General features: G+C 33.4%; 3 protein-coding genes across 4 annotated transcripts; 1 reads left to right on the top strand and 2 right to left on the bottom strand.

Moving 5' to 3' along the window:
* Positions 1 to 236: 236 nt before the first annotated feature.
* LOC100882830 (uncharacterized) lies at positions 237 to 5,887 on the top strand. The gene is made up of 4 exons (XM_003700437.3): positions 237 to 1,708; positions 2,592 to 3,340; positions 3,496 to 3,714; positions 3,795 to 5,887. The coding sequence occupies exons 1-4, from the start codon at positions 593 to 595 to the stop codon at positions 3,883 to 3,885; spliced, it is 2,175 nt and encodes a 724-aa protein (XP_003700485.2). The 5' UTR covers positions 237 to 592; the 3' UTR covers positions 3,886 to 5,887.
* A 1,603-nt stretch (positions 5,888 to 7,490) lies between these two features.
* Positions 7,491 to 10,623, bottom strand: LOC100880367 (actin, clone 403). Its single transcript, XM_003700496.3, has 4 exons — positions 10,239 to 10,623; positions 9,417 to 9,795; positions 8,762 to 8,997; positions 7,491 to 8,499 (listed from the first exon to the last, which is right to left on the bottom strand). The coding sequence occupies exons 1-4, from the start codon at positions 10,362 to 10,364 to the stop codon at positions 8,110 to 8,112; spliced, it is 1,131 nt and encodes a 376-aa protein (XP_003700544.1). The 5' UTR covers positions 10,365 to 10,623; the 3' UTR covers positions 7,491 to 8,109.
* Positions 10,624 to 11,548: 925 nt separating this feature from the next.
* On the bottom strand, positions 11,549 to 15,392 carry Gcn5 (Gcn5 acetyltransferase). 2 transcript variants are annotated; one of them, XR_013038128.1, is made up of 6 exons: positions 14,813 to 15,392; positions 13,746 to 14,722; positions 13,108 to 13,668; positions 12,304 to 13,028; positions 11,852 to 12,236; positions 11,549 to 11,756 (listed from the first exon to the last, which is right to left on the bottom strand). XR_013038128.1 is itself a non-coding variant. In XM_003700498.3 (5 exons), the coding sequence occupies exons 2-5, from the start codon at positions 14,714 to 14,716 to the stop codon at positions 12,043 to 12,045; spliced, it is 2,451 nt and encodes an 816-aa protein (XP_003700546.1). In that variant the 5' UTR covers positions 14,717 to 14,722; positions 14,813 to 15,392; the 3' UTR covers positions 11,813 to 12,042. The 2 variants fall into 2 exon arrangements, 1 of the variants encoding a protein (XP_003700546.1); XM_003700498.3 differs by lacking the exon at positions 11,549 to 11,756 and having other exon boundaries at positions 11,813 to 12,236.
* Positions 15,393 to 17,331: the final 1,939 nt, after the last annotated feature.

The following is a 17,331-nucleotide window of genomic DNA, read 5'->3' as shown; positions in this document are numbered from 1 at the left end:
AAAAACGAAAGCATTAATCTAGTGCGCATGCGTATGTTTTTGTTATGCTAAGCATCGTATCGAGTACACATTGCAAATCGCGAATAAAGAGCGAGAAAGAACGTTCAACCGTTCAACGCTCGCATTCATTGACATTCGTCGATGCGAAGGGGTCTGATCGATGGAAAAAAGCAAACGAAACGACGAGGTTCACGGCGGTTGCCGCGAGATGTCGGTGGTTTAGGATGCTACGAAGAGGCAGTGAAACGCCGCGCGCGGCTCGCATCGTCCGTCATAGTAAACACAAGTACGAACTCGGACGAAAGGTACCTCATGCGCTGCTACAAAAGCAGATACGCGTTTTGACGGGTGTTTGAACGTAAACGGATAGAAAAACGACGCGTCTCGAATCGAAGCGTTGGCAAAGTTTATTGTGCAAGAGATCAGATGAGGATTATGATACGTGACGCGGATAAAGAGCGGCGGTGAGAGCATCGTCGTTGGTGAAGGTATTGTCAAGACGCTTAATGTGCGCGGTGCGGGCGCGTGGTACGCTCGAGGCGGCCACAAATGAAGAAGTGGGAAGCCAGGACGAGGGTGGTAGAGAGGGAAGATGTCGAGTGGCTCGGCCTCGAAACTCGTGAACGGTGAAAACAAGAAGGAGAAGGTTCACGGGTACGGGTACGGGTACGGTTACGGGTACGGGTACGGGTACGAATACGAGTACGAGTACGAGAACAGGAAAGAAACCGAGAGCGGCGCTGCTGGCAGCACTGCCTCTTCCATAGTTCTCGCTGGTGGTACTAGTAACGCTACTACTATCATTACTGTTGCTGGTACTGGTACTACTGTTCCTAGTATTACTGGTGACGGCGGTAGTGGTAGTGGTAGTGGTTGTGGTAACGGTGGTAGTGTTCGTTTCACCGATAGTGGTAACGGTGACAGTGATAGTAATAGCGGTGTTTGCGTTACCGGCTTGACCGTCGGGGGCGTCGTCGGCGTGGAGTTTCGCGACGTTAATTCCGATCTGAAAGTACCAGAGAATTTCGAAGAGGTAGACAGTCAGAGGGATGTAAACGAGAGGACGGAATTCGGTGAAACCGAGTTTCAGGACCCGTACACGGGAACGTGTATCGAGACGCCAGTCGTCGATCTCGCTACTACTACTACCACCACCACCGCCACAACCACCACCACCATCACCATCATCGAACACAACGATCGAACGAATACGACCCACGGTGTTTCTGCTCCTTGTTACGAAGAAGATCAGGAAGAGGATAACGAGGAGGACGACGACAACATGGTCGCGGCGATGAACGAACACTTGTCTACCACGTCGGCGACCAGCGGCATTCGAAGTAGCACTGTTTCGACAACCAGTACCACTGGTAATTCCGTCGTCAACCAAAATAACAGTTGCTCTCGTAATGAATTTCAAAACGTTGAGGAGGATAGTAAACCGGCCGCTGGAATACTCAGTTTTCCCTGTGATTTCGATCACATGTATGCTAGCATGACAGACGGCGGAGCTCCGGCAGCAGCCACTGCCACTTCTGCTCTGGGTGTCAGTCCTCTTCGAGGTAATGAACCGCGTCAAAACGATCTTACCGAGGTTAAACACCTCAAGGAACTTTTGCTTCTTCATTTGGATTTAATTCAACAACAATCCGAACAAATTGTCACCAAGGATAAACTCTTAGCTGCTCTACGACAGGAAAACGAAACGGTACTTTTCTTTGCTATCCACTATTTTACGTTACGTTTGTTATTTCTGATAATGCTCTTTTCCTTCTCTTTGTTAATCATTTTGTTTTGTTTCGTTTTATTTAGACGTAAGATTCGTTCGATGAAATACATTACAAAATACCCGCGTTTATGCCCGTGTATCTCTGTCCTACCCTCTCTTTTCGCTCCTTTTTCCCGGTTCTTGTTCTTCTTGTTGTCATTGGTCAGTCGATCGCGAAGGTCACGTTTAATATCACCACGAGATGGCGCTGTTTTGTATGGAATCGTAGTCTTCGAAACAATAAGCACGTTACATGTTTTGCTCGATTCTCGCGCGCAATCTGCCTTTGCGATGACGGTACCTTCGGTATGGACAATGGAAGAATACTTGAAAAATCAAATTCGTTAAAGAAATCGACGAATTTTTATGCTGTTATTATACACAATTTCATTGCCATCGTTAACATCTTTTGTTAGTTATGTTACGTATGACAAATCGTGGAAGTGATAATGCCTGGAATTCGGAAACAAACCAAAACTCGACTGCCGTATCGTTTGTTGACAGTAAATAAAATTATTTCATAAACTTTTATATGACTCGCATATTTCTTTCAAATTTTTCTACAAATTTGCCTGAATTTATAATTTTATCGTTACCACGGTGCATTGTAGTTTGATTTCAAAGTATTGTTCACTTATAAATACTGAACTGTAATTGTAGATTCATTAGTTGTTATGTTCAAAAATAAAATTGAATTTTATGATTTTGTCAAATCAGAATGATTTGAGTTGTAATTAGATTAATGTGAAATTTGTGTATATAGAATTTTGTAAATTATCTTCTACGATACTTTTTTAATATGCGATTGTATTTTATGTTGTAGCTTAAGTTGCGTTTGGAGCGTATGGATAGACGTGTAAATTTACAAAAGTTACGATCAGAGAACAGCGAAAACTCCATTACACCAGAACATATAGGAGCATGTTCTCCTCCAACTGTTAATTCTGTGAATGTGCCATCGACTAGTGAACTTCACAGGAATAATCAGTCTGAAAATAATAATTCCCAATACAATGAAAGTTTTAAAATACGTTTAAATACTAGCGGCGGAATTACTACCGTTAAACAAGAACCAAACGAGAATCAAAGTAAGCACGAGACTAAAATAGAAACTGGCAATGATGCGAGGTTAGATTGGGAAGACAAAAAGAAAAGAAGAACAGATCCGATACCATTGTCCACTGGAAGTAAAAGAAAAAGAGGTGTTTCGTGTTCGTCTACGATTAGTAATGATACATCGTCAACGATACACGATAAGACGTTAACTCAGGAGAGCGGTAGGAAAAGTGATAGAAAAGGAAAGAGTATAACAAAAAAGGATTCTTTTCTTACAACAGAGGAACATTATTACACGGCTGTTGGTGATCCGAATTATACCTTAAGTTTAAAAGAACCTAATCCTGTGGAAAGTGATACTTCGTTAGAAGTTCCAAATTGGAGGGTAAAGATATATACAAGTTGTTATACAATGGAAGGAACTGAAAATTTGGACGACGAAATTTTTAACAAAAGACATTTAAAATTAGAAAATGACGAAAGAAGGAGAAAAAGATGGGATGTACAAAGGATACGGTTTGTATTATATTTTTTACTCTACTAACTATATATATTTAACAAATATTACTGAAAATTATATAATCCAAGAAGATGTTCTGTTTTATGTTATGTTTTGTATGTAATTAAATGTAGTAATGAAATTTCACTATGTACTGAATTTTGTTTCTTAGAGAACAGAGGCACATCGAAAAGTTGAAACAAAGACAGGAACGGCAGAATCATCAAGCTACATGTTATAATACAAATCATACAGGACCTTGTCCATCAACGGTCGAGGAAGAGTCTATATCATCCTTGTGGCCTGATGTAGAACAGATACAAAGTCTTCAAGTGGATCCACAATTACCTGTTACTGCATTTGGTGCTCCTATTCCTAGTTTTACTCCAAGGTAATTAGTATAAATACGTTAACAGTTTTAAATGGCACCTATATTAATTCGTGTTGATCACTTTATTCTTATAATTGCAGTGAATTTTCTTTACCATGGTTAAATATGTCACGATCGAGTTGCCGGCGTCCAAAGCGATCAACAGGTAGAAGAAAACCTACTAGGAGATAAGCTTTTAGAGCAGTGGACAGGACTATTTTTGTCTTAATAATTTTTAATCTTTATCATAGACTTTCTCCCTTATACATACTTCATTTTCATTTTCTAATATTATATTCTTTTATTTACGTGAGATAGGGGCACCAAAGATAATTTTATTACCTTTTTTTTAACGCAGTTCTGGAAAGGTAACTATGTTTGATAGGAGTACCTTATACCCTTTTTATTTCATATATATTTGTTGCTACTCGAACTTCACTTCACTCAATATTAGGAAATATTCATCTTGTAATTTGTTGAAATCAATAGGAACTGGTTTTATTTGTACAACTACAATAATATATTGCCGCGATTTGATAAAACCAATCATTTATTTAATTTTAATTAATATTTATTAATTATAGATGTAAAAATCCAATTGGAAATTGTACAAATTAAAATAATCGATTTAAACTTTGAGATTAAATATATTTTTTGCAACTAATTGGATAAAATATAAATTTAATTGAACATATAACAGATGCATTACAGAATATATGTTCAAGAAAATTTTTTGCAAAAGTAATGTGGTGTACAATTACATCGTACGATCTATTTTAAAATCGTAGCCCCTTTTCTTTGGTCTTTAATTAATAGAACAGGAAATTATTTATATCTGTGAAATGATCCCATCACGTTATTTCCAAAAAGTACCATTGGTACAAATGTATTTATTGTATTACATACTTATTGTTAAAAACTAGAATACTCTCGAGACGAATAGTTTATAGACAGATCTTACAAGTGAGAAATATAAAACCGTATTAGATTAAATTCTATTAATTTTACTTAATTCTGTTTATTCTCAGATAACAGAAATGGAGTTAATATGTTAGAAATTTAGAAAAAAATGTCCTTTTTCCAGACATTGCATATTGAAGTATATTTGATCTGCTACGGTTTTTAATTGTCCGTTATGTTCGCATTACAATTATTTTTACATGTAATGCATGCATCGAGTAAAATATCTCAGATATACTGCACTCTTTGTGGACCATTGTAGTTTAATAAACATGAAGTATGTAATTATCTATAAAAAGTTTAAAAACATTTATAGGTATAACCATTGTCTTCCTAAAACATTAACGATTCATCAAAATATTCGATTCGTACCCGTGTTTTAAAATTCTCGATTACCGCGTAAAGATCGTACAATAATTTAGTGCGATTCAATGAGTGAAAATAGAAATTTATTTCACAAAGTATCATCCATCGCTATTAAATGAAATACACGATAATATCGTACGTTACACATATTCAAAAATATAAACGACATCTAACTTTATATCTTTTCATTTAAATTTACAGCACAGTTATGTTTAAAATTGAACTTTAATAATTCGTTGTGCAAGAAAGTTAATTAGATTACTGGTTTGAATAAATTACATATTAACATAACAGATACTATATACGTATTCGTGTTGACCGTGCTGATATTTACATAATAATATTAAAGATTATTTACATAACTTTATAGTTTTATATTACACTTACAGAAGGAAAGGGGTTACGACGTTCAACTGAAAAAAAGGAAAACAAAACAAATATTGCTAATGGTTTTTACTCACTTTTAACGTTAATTATTAAACGGTTATTTAGGAAAGTACTGTTCAATTTCTCTGCTCATTTATCTTTTCGATAATGTAAAACATTTTGTAATTTTTTTTTTTCTACAAAAATCATTTCGCTTTTTCTCTTTCACCTTTTATCAACTTTTTTGTAAGTTATATCGTTGCATTTAATTGCAATTCTTAAAACAGGAAATCAAATGTTTCGATGCAAAACACTAATTTTTGATATTCATGTACATAATTAATTCTATCGTTTTGTTTTGTAATATGCGACAAATGACGAGGTACTCGATTCAACCGTCCATGAGGGGTGTCAGAATTTCATGAACTGAAATACTTGACGATGAAACACGGTGAATATAGTAATTATAATTTGTAAATAAAGAAACATCTTTCCACGTAAATGTAAGTTTTTGTTTACTATTTTATTTATAATAGTGCATATTCCCGACGAATATGTCAAATAACCATATTTTGTTTACATTAAAATGAATAAAATGTGCGAGGTGTATTAGATAAATATTTTAAGAAGCAGCATGGAACTGTTTGCGTTATACTCGTTAATTCGACTTTATTTATTTGGAATTTTTTTTATGTGCACCAAAGATACAAAAATAATATAATTTCGTTTTATTATTATTATTATTATTATTATTATTACTACTATTATTATTATTATTATTATTTTAATTTAATAATGGGAAATATACGTGTATGTTATTATACAAGAAGATAAAATTGTTTAGTTTCCAAACACTTCTCTGAGGCTTTTACAAATATTGTTTGGAAATTTTCCATGATATTTAATGTTTTTAATATAATTATCCGGATATAACTGTAATGTTTAAGCGTTAACACGTAGCGATGTATTGTTTTTCTTTTCTTTTTGTTAAGTTTTTCTCGATTGTATAAAATGTTTTGGAATTTTGAATTAACGAGATATTGACAGCCTACATTTATGTATATGTGTATGTATAGCGGTATATAAGTACGTTCATCTATCTCTACGTGCGTGCCCGTGTATATATATATTTATACTATATATTACACACTTGCAACTATAAAGAAGCGTGTGTATGATTTTAACTAGATCGATGTATATACAAGGAAGGTGATTCATTGATTTTGATCATGTTCAGCGTCTTTACCGTTTGCAGACAACGGAAAAAGTATAATAAGAAATTGCTTGGTTCGGTCAGTATTCATTTTTTAGGGTCACATGTTTTGATATGTCAACGGTGATGGGCAATTACAAGTAAGAAAATGTACGACGGTGTGTATTCACGAGCACCGACGATTACGTTAAGCTGTCGTTATATTGCCGCAGACTAGACTGCAGAAGCGAAAAATTCTTGCAATCGGCAATAGAGATAAAATCTTTTCATGCGTAAAACGTAAAGTTTATAAATCTCCAAATTGTAGTATTTGTAGTTTTCAAAGTTTAAATCTTCGTTGATCTTTTAGCGCTGCGATAACGAAAGAGTATGTTACACTATTTGATTGTAAAAGTTTGTATAGAGCAGACTCGCTCAAACGGCAATATACTAACAGTTTACTGTAGTAATCTATAAACGCTGTATTTATATGTGGAAGATGGTTTCGATATTGTTTTCTGTCTTTCCTTTACAAGTCTTGTCATTTAATCTGTCCATCACTGAACTAGATTATTGTCTATATTTCCAAACAGAATCATTCTTTAATGGTTACAATTGAATTAAACCAAATGAGTTGTACCATAGCATTACCGAAAGTAGAACAAATATATGTATATATATATAAAGTTATATTTTATAGACAATACACGCTAATGTTTAATGCAAGAAACAAAAAATGATAAACAATCTGGAAGTCTTAGAACTGTGACTTTAAAAATCTTATCTCGATGACGAAACAATGCCTCCTTGAACCAAACAACTTCTTTTACGTACAATTTTTTATTTTTTTATGATATTGAAGTATCAAAATAAATGAACCATCTATGTGTGAATGTATATGTACGTATGTATGTAATTGGCGAAATATATTTATTACGTTGTGTACAATATATAAATATTATACTACATAATATAGTACATGCGTTATTATTATTATTATTATCATTATTATTATTATTATTAATACAGGTTGTTCCGTAAGTAATGGATCATTTTCAAGGAAATATAAATCTATTTGTAAACGCATGATAGTAACGATATAAGCGTACAATCGAACTCCGTATTTCGATTGTTAACATAGTCGAAGAAAAAGGTTCGTTTTTAAACTAATAAAGCTTAAGTTAAGTTAACAAGAAGGTAAATAAATAAATAAGTAATTTAAGAAGAAACCAAAAGATCCATTAATAACTTATGAAATGATCTGTATCTAATGGAAGTTACGACTTAGAATTAAGCGATATCGAATAAAATAGGATTATTTCGTACAAAGATACGTCTAGACGAAATGTTAAAGATTAAACATCCTATTATAAAAGATCGAAATTTTTCAAATAAGTGTTACGTTACGCGTTCGAATGTATAATTTTGTATGTAAAACGAAAATATTTCATCATGATATAATATTAACTGATAATTTTTTAACGGAATGTAGTGAAACTTCTTTTTTTATCCGAAAATACAGACAGAGAAATTTAGAAACACTTTCTGTGCACAATGGACGGTCCCGATTCATCGTACTCTTGCTTCGAAATCCACATTTGCTGGAAGGTGCTTAAACTGGCTAAGATCGAGCCACCGATCCAAACGGAGTATTTCCTTTCCGGTGGCGCGATTATCTTGATCTTCATCGTGGATGGAGCTAGTGCCGTTATTTCCTTTTGCATCCTATCCGCGATACCCGGATACATTGTTGTACCGCCTGATAAAACTGAATTCGCATACAAATCTTTACGAATATCAACGTCACATTTCATTATCGAATTGTACGTTGTTTCGTGTATCCCGCATGATTCCATGCCTAAGAAACTTGGCTGGAACATTGCTTCTGGACATCGGAAACGTTCGTTTCCAATAGTAATTACCTACAATCGATATATTGCTTCGTAAACTTATTCCGTGTTTTCTTATCTTTTCGAAATTACATAGCGAAGTCTCGTTAAATGACATTTCGACTTTTCACACTTTACAATCAAATTATGCAGACGGAAGAATACTATTAGCGTTTAACGGTCCGTATAAAAAGAAATCATGTAACAAGACTGTGCTATCATTTTTTCTTCGGGTACTCGTATATGACTCGTCCAGTCATTACAACGTATATTTCGATAAAAGAATTATAATTACCTGACCGTCCGGTAATTCGTAGCTCTTTTCCAGAGCGCTCGAACCGGCAGCCGTAGCCATCTCTTGTTGAAAATCTAAAGCGACGTAGCATAGTTTTTCCTTAATATCTCGAACGATTTCCCGTTCGGCGGTCGTAGTAAAGGAATATCCTCTTTCGGTTAAGATCTTCATAAGATAGTCCGTTAAATCGCGACCGGCCAGGTCCATGCGTAAAATTGCATGTGGTAAGGCATATCCTACATCAAATACGGTTTTTTAATTTATAATAAAAAACTTCAAAAATTCAACAATAAATTTGAACGATTGTAGAATTTTTTTGAAAAATAATATAGAATTTTGCAAAGTGGATAAGATGATGGATGCGATTTTCCCATTTTCCAAATAGAACCGTCAATATTTTTTTTTTCCAAAATTAATATTCAATTCAATAATATCATTGAACAAATGTATAGTTTTGTTGTAAAATATTTTTTTTTTAATATTAACGATATAGTGAATATTTGAAATTATGCTATGAAATTGTGTATATAAGTACATATATATTTTTTAAAAATATTTATTGCGAAATGAAATTTTGACGAGTGACAACATATAGTCCAGGAACCGTTTTATCGATTTAAGTGATAGATGCATACGTATCAAATAAAACACGTACCCTCATAAATCGGCACAGTATGCGAAACTCCGTCACCGCTATCTAATACAATGCCTGTAGTGCGTCCCGAAGCGTAAAGCGATAAAACAGCTTGTATAGCGACGTACATCGCTGGAGAATTAAAAGTTTCAAACATTATTTGTGTCATCTTTTCCCTGTTGGCTTTAGGGTTCAGCGGAGCCTCCGTTAAAAGAACAGGATGTTCTTCCGGTGCGATTCTCAATTCGTTATAAAACGTATGATGCCAAATCTTTTCCATATCGTCCCAATTTGTTACAATGCCATGTTCGATTGGATATTTAACCGTTAAAACGCCCCTTTTACTTTGCGCTTCGTCTCCTACATAACTGTCCTTTTGTCCCATGCCGACCATGATTCCCTATGTAATTTTTCCATTTTATCAAAATGAACTAACATGTTATATCAATTTTTCTTTTTTTCTTTTTATCTCTAAAGGATTAGGATCGTTTCGTCGATCTGACCGTCTATGACAATCTAATCCGCTTCCCTTACTAAACTTCTATACATATATACATATACTTGTAACTTTGAATTTTGGATATTTGAAAATTTCAATCGCAATATTTCGGTTAACAAATCTAGCACTTTATAGTTGGATCAAAAAACTTTAGACGTCGATGTTAGAAAATATTACAAAAAATATCAATTGGAAACTCTCTTCTCGCGCGTGTATAATGATTGTAAATTTCGTTAAAAAGAAAAAAAATGTTGAAATTTCACACCGATCAAAAGAATCGTTATTTGTATTTTATAAAATTACTATTTTTCTGCAGCGAAAGACAAAAAAGGTAATTATTTTACCTGATATCTAGGCCTTCCAACGATAGAGGGAAATACCGCACGTGGGGCATCATCTCCAGCAAATCCTGCTTTACACATTCCGGATCCATTATCGACAACTAAGGCTGCTACGTCGTCGTCGCACATTTTAAATCGGTGATATTTATTTCGGTTTTTTTTTCAACGATCAAATTAAATTAGATTTTTTTGTTGAAAATAGCAAATCATTTATTTATCTGACTAGATTTTGCACAGTCTTTATAGTGCATTGACTTCTTTAATATTGTTCCTGCAGAAGAATGGAGCTGCTTTATATTGGCTCCCCCTCCTTCGCTACCTCTCAACATTTGTACCTATGCTTTAAACTGTTCCTTCTATCTCAATTAATTGGTACATATTCATAATTAATATAATGAAATAACATTATATTTTTCAATTTTTTTAACCGTTATAATTGTAAAGAAACATGTTACTTTATGTTTCTTTGGAAGATTTACTTGAAAAGAATTTGCCAAAATTATTCTAATTATTTGCGATATGTAGCATATTAGTAATATATGTATAATTTAAAAGAAAGGAATTACGTTTGATACTTGACTATAACTGTATTAATTATTATACAAAGGTCACAAAGCTCGTGTAACTGCATCGTTACTGTATCTAACACGGTAATAAGAACAAAATGCTTATGTGAGTTTAATTGGTTTTTAAAATATGCCAATTAAGAGAATGTTATTAAATTACAGATAGAGTTTGTATTAAGTAGAGCATATAAAGCGTTTCTTTGTCTCTGACTGTGGTGAATATCTTTAACTGAGTGTAATCTAGACTATCCATATATATATATATATATATATACATACTTTGTATATATATATATATATATACATCTAACTTATATGTATGTATTTCAAAATGAGTATATCCTGCTCATTAAAGAAAGTGAAAATCAACTTCCTGAAAGTTTACCGAATATAAATTATAGAAGTTACAGAATATAATTTGTTAGAAGATAATACAAAACCTATACAGAGAATAAATATGTATATGTAGACACGTAACTTTATTCACAGTTAGATTTATTAAAACGTTTAATAATATTTAAAAGAAATCAATGATTATTTTGTTTGATAATAATTTAATTTTACACATAATCTAAAATTCTAAGTCATTATAAAAACTTCTTATAGTAAAAAATAATGTACATATATTTTTAGTAATGTAAAAGTTGCTTTAAGATTTTATAAATAGAATTTGGTTTTAACAAATAGAATATTTAACTTTTCTGTTTTTTTATAAGTTAAATTATGTAAGTTAATATTGCTGCTATATTTACAGAGCAGAGAAATTTTAATTTAACGAGTCTCCCAGAATTAACGCATTTTAAAGATTCGCTGTTCCATAGAATAACCACTATGCAGAGTCTCATTATAATCGGTGTATTACATTCCTTAATTAACTGTTCGGCTAATCCTTATAATTAGGCCGTGAAATTAAGTACCTACTTTAATTTTAATTTGCTGTATATCCTATTTTCAGCTGTTTCGAAGAAAGGAAGGGGATACAAAAAAAATGATAAAAAATTAAATATTAAATACATTAGAAATTATGATATTTAAAGTAAATATTTTTACCTATATTTTATACAATACTGTATATTACACTTATAGATAAATAAATATCTTCGTTCTTTTATAAATCTTATTCTATTCTTTAATTGCTTCCTTTTCGAAACTTATCGATGTTAAAGTTTTTTATTTACAAATGAATGTACAAGTATAAAATATTTATTTTAATCGAATAATCTGTTTCCGTGTAAGAAATTTTACTTATCCCAAAGGCCAATTTCTTTCATTCTCGTTTGAAAATACTTTTCTAAAGCATTAGCGCAGCGATAATATTCGGTATCGGGGTTATTATATAAACGGCAATTAGTAAAAATTCGAGTCATATCTGCTATAAATAATCTTCTCGTAACATAATACCGAGCTTTCAATCGATCAGTCATAGTTTTCAGATCTAAAAAGTATAAATTAGTCGTTTCTTTCGTTCTCTATAATCATGTTTTAAAATTGATTACACTCACCCATTGGATATTTAATGTGATCATAATAATCAGGAACGTCATTTTTATCTACAGGTGTTAAAAACGGCCATGCTGTACTGTGATTCTTCACACTATTTAAAACATTCTTTAAAGCATTGTACAGAGAATCAGTGATGTCTAAACACGCTTCCATTGGTTCTGGTCCTTGAGTCCCTTTAGCTACGCCTCTTGTTCTTGTTTGAGCATAACTTTTCCAACCAGTTTCACGAATACCAGGAATAGATTCGACTGGAATTCCCCTAACACCTTCTTTGAAACACGTTAAACCTGGATGAATTTTTTGTATTTCCTGCTGTCTTTGATGTATTAACTTTTTAATAATTTCCTTCTGTTTTCGTATAACCGCTGTAAATTCGGTATACACGATCTTTGCATTTAATTCGCAATGCATTAAAGTCGCGCCTTCATAATCTTTAATATATCCTTGATACATTGATCGAGGCAACTTAATGTCTTTACTGAAACCTTGCTTCTTAAAATATCCAATTGCAAATTCATCTGCGAACGTGAGGAAATGTAATATGTTGTTCTTTATGTGATAATCTTTAAGCATGTTCATTAAATGTGTGCCATAGCCTTTAACTTGTTCTTGACTCGTAACGGCGCAAAATACTATCTCTGTAAAACCTTGAGTAGGAAACATTCGAAAACAAATACCACCAATTGGTCGTCCATCTTTTATTAGAGCCAAAGTTTTATGCTTTCTATAAGCGAAACATTCTTGCAAGTTATGAATAATTTTAACGGATAAATGAATTTTGGACTATTATCTATTGTACTTACGGGTCGAAAACTAATTGAGATATATATTCTTTTGGCATTCTTGGTAGCTGATGGCTAAAGACATTATGTAAACCAATCAACCAAAGCATTGTCTGTTTAGAAACTGGCTGTGTTAAGCTGTTTCCAACAACATGAAATTCTATAATTTTTCTACTTTCTTCGATCTTAGCAGTTTCATCTCTTGGAACATTAGGCGGGAATACTGCATCGGGTCCACACATGTAATTAGGGTCATTAATAGTTGCCACAATTTCGGCGACAGTTTCTTCCGGCAAATCTTCAAACATCTCTTCGTTCTTTCTTCTTTTTACCTCTGTACGTCCCTCGGAATATGACCTTTTCTCATGAATCTTTTTCATACCAGGGCTGATATTAATTGTTGTATAGTTATCTTTATCGTTTGGTGGGACCATGACTTTCTCAAATTCACCTGTTTTTCTTCCTTGATTTGCTTTCGATTCCAATGCAGTTTGTAAATATGTAAGAGGTACTTGTTTAAAGTCAGGATCCCAGATCGGTGAATTATCTGCATAAATCTCTGCTTCCAACATAGAAAGAAATCTTAAATCAAACAGAAATTTTATTTATTATTCAGCAGGATAATATAAAAAACAAAAGTAATCAAATTTTGTCCATACTTAGGAAAATGTGTTAAAACTATTACTCTTTTTTCCGGTGCCAATTTATCTCTTTCGCTGTGACATTTGTCTAATAATTGTCTAGAAACTGGTTTAAAAACAGCTTGAACAAAAGTTCGTCCAAAAACCAAGGATGTATCATAATGAGGTAGCGAGTCACAAAATGCGGGTATATGACAGAATACTAGCCAACGAGTATGATTGATTTTATATGCAGGAGCTTCTTCTGGACTAATTGTGCCTCTTCTTGCACTGAGCGGATCAAAATTCCAATGATTCAAACAATGTAAGAACATCTTTGCCATATCGCACATTGCTTGCATGTCCCTCTGTGGCAAATGACCATATTTATACGCGACAAAATTCATTACTGCTTTAGCTATACTGGGTCTTTCAAAAGGTGGTTGTCCTAAAGGGCCTTCTATCGTAGGTTTACTCATCGACTGTATACATTTCCTTAAGAGTTTGTATAGATAGAAATAAACTTTTTTGGTATCTGGATCTTCTTCCTTTTGTAATCCTAAAAATATATTGTCAGCATCTATGACCATACATAATAATTTATTAATTTCTTCCTCTGACTGATTAGTTAAATGTGAAACATGATTTTCTAAAACGTGGGTACAAGTTTTACAAGGATCAAAAAAATTTATAATAGGTTGCAGCGATTCATTTTTTGGAGATTTAGTTAATAACTGAGAATTTTTCCATCCGATACACTTGCAATCTTCAACTTTGCACGCGCTATAAGTTGCAATTTTTAATATTTTCTTCATTTGTGGCAAATTAAGCATTTGTTGTTTTCTCTGTTGTATTCTTTGAAGATTATTTTGCCGACTACTCTGTTCTTGAGGTCTGGCAGTAGTCGATTCCCTGCTGTTTCCTGCATGCTGTGATGTACTAGTTACGGATTGACTGCTATCGTCTAAAGTCTGTAGCGTTGTATTACGATTTCCTTCCTCGGTTGCCATGATTTGCTAAATAAAAAGCAAAAACAATGACTTATAGACTATGCATGAATAAATACAAATTTAAACGTAACATTAATATTAGAATATAAATAATACCTTTTACAATAAAATGTAAATAAAATAACTTTATGCATGTAGCATCAAACAATTTTGATGGGAAACATCATATTGTTGTATGATATATAACTTCTCACAATTGTTTACAATACTACGAACACGTATATACATACACAAATTTACTCAATAGTCGCAAATTCTGCTAGAATAACGTAGCAATTTTTCACTTTGGAAAAAGCGCCTAAGAATGGCTCAAATAGGTTAGATAAGGTTGAAGCATTGACTACAGATATAACAAGATTAGTCGAAGGCGAGCGAAGCGCTTAAGTACTTGACTTTGCAACTTCTTTGACCGCGTTTTTCTTTTACACCACTCAGCCAATTCTCATCAAATTTTGCACGCACATGAGTATGTACATCCAGATGAACATGGAAAACAAAATTTTAAATCGGACTTGCCACGGAGGAATAATCACCGAAAAAACTGATCCTCATTGACTATAAGGAAAATAAAAAAATGAATATTTCGGCACTTTGGCCACGTAGTATGGTTCCTAAGGCATTTAGAAACAAATTTCTATTAGGGTTTGGTGCGTTTTGATGCCTAATAAAGCCAGAAAATCAATTTTTGTCGAATTCGGTCGAAAACGGTACAGGTGGCGCCATCTAGCGGCGAGCGGCGGAACTACGAAAAACTAAAATTACGATTTTCTCCGAAATTAGGCAATTTTACGTATTTCTGAGGGTCAGAAATTGTTCTGTGACCTCTCTAGAACCTATATATTGCCGCAAGAACCTCCTCAGAGCGCTAGGAAAGAAAATAAAAAAATAGGTCAAAACATGGACTAAAAAATTGGCGTCCATCTAGCGGTGAAAGTTGGAACTACAAAAATATAAAAATACGATTTTCTCGAAAATTAGCGAACTTTGAGTACTTCTGAGGCTCAGAAAGTGTTATGTGATCGCATTAGAAGCAAAATAATGCAATAAAAGCTTCCTAAAGGCTTTAATAAAGAAAATAAAGAAAATGTCATTTTATGGAGAAAATTTGTGGCGCCATCTAGCGGTGAAACTGCGAACTAGACCGAAAAACTGTATGTCCGAACACGTTGTAAAGGGGTCAAATAAAAATTGATTTTCTGAGCTTAATAGGCAAAAAAATGAATAACTTATTCAACAAAAATGGCTTTAAAATTTCTAAAGAAGCATACTACGTCGTCAAAGTTGCGAAATTTTACTTTTTATATTTTTCCTTAACGCGTGTTCGGACATACGTTTTTTCAGTCTAGTTCGCAGTTTCACCGCTAGATGGCGCCACAAATTTTCTCCATAAAATGGCATTTTTTTTATTTTCTTTATTAAAGCTTTTAGGAAGCTTTTATTGCATTATTTTGCTTCTAATGCGATCACATAACACTTTCTGAGCCTCAGAAGTACTCAAAGTTCGCTAATTTTCGAGAAAATCGTATTTTTATATTTTTGTAGTTCCAACTTTCACCGCTAGATGGACGCCAATTTTTTAGTCCATGTTTTGACCTATTTTCTTATTTTCTTTCCTAGCGCTCTGAGGAGGTTCTTGCGGCAATATATAGGTTCTAGAGAGGTCACAGAACAATTTCTGACCCTCAGAAATACGTAAAATTGCCTAATTTCGGAGAAAATCGTAATTTTAGTTTTTCGTAGTTCCGCCGCTCGCCGCTAGATGGCGCCACCTGTACCGTTTTCGACCGAATTCGACAAAAATTGATTTCCTGGCTTTATTAGGCATCAAAACGCATCAAACCCTAATAGAAATTTGTTTCTAAATGCCTTAGGAACCATACTACGTGGCCAAAGTGCCGAAATATTGCACTTTGCATGCGCAGTAGAATTGACATAGGCGGCTCATGTACGTATCAGAATGCTGACACAAAATAATTAATTACTCATTACCCGGACATTATTTATGAACTTTTATGATCGCACCATGTAAATAATGCATTGCTAACCATTCTTCAATCATAAAAGTGCAGAAAATATATCCACAAAACGTGTAATTAATTATTCAAAATGACCTCGTGTATACCTCTTGTCACCGTGGCTGGCCTTAGGTTATTAGTTAATAACTAATTAATTTAATTAAAAATCTGAACAAATGTGATACGAGAAAGTAGCTGAGGGATCACTGAACATTCTTTTATAATAAAAGTGCATAAATTGTGTTTAGAAAATGTGTTATTAATTATTTCAAATTAGCTGATGTGTACGATGTATTCCGCCGACTTCGTGTTGGATATTAATTAATAACTAATTATTTACAATAAAAATGTGAACATATGTGATATGAGAAAGTAGCTAGGGAATCACTAAACATTCTTTAATCATAAAAGTTCATATACTGTGCTCAGAAAGTGAGTAATTAACGATTTTGCATAGTGATTATCGTGTATATACCTCCTGCGCGCCGGCCGCGCATGCCACGGAGGAATAATCACCGAAAAACCATATCCCCGTAGACTTTAATGCAAAATTGAATTTGCTTGCGCTTATGTATTTGACTTTTCAACTTTTTTGTCCAC

This window comes from Megachile rotundata, chromosome 1 (assembly GCF_050947335.1).
Source record: "Megachile rotundata isolate GNS110a chromosome 1, iyMegRotu1, whole genome shotgun sequence".
In the NCBI taxonomy this organism is placed as follows: Eukaryota; Metazoa; Arthropoda; class Insecta; order Hymenoptera; family Megachilidae; genus Megachile; species Megachile rotundata.
Note: the sequence above shows the minus strand (reverse complement) of the source record. Positions and strands in the feature narration are given on the sequence as shown.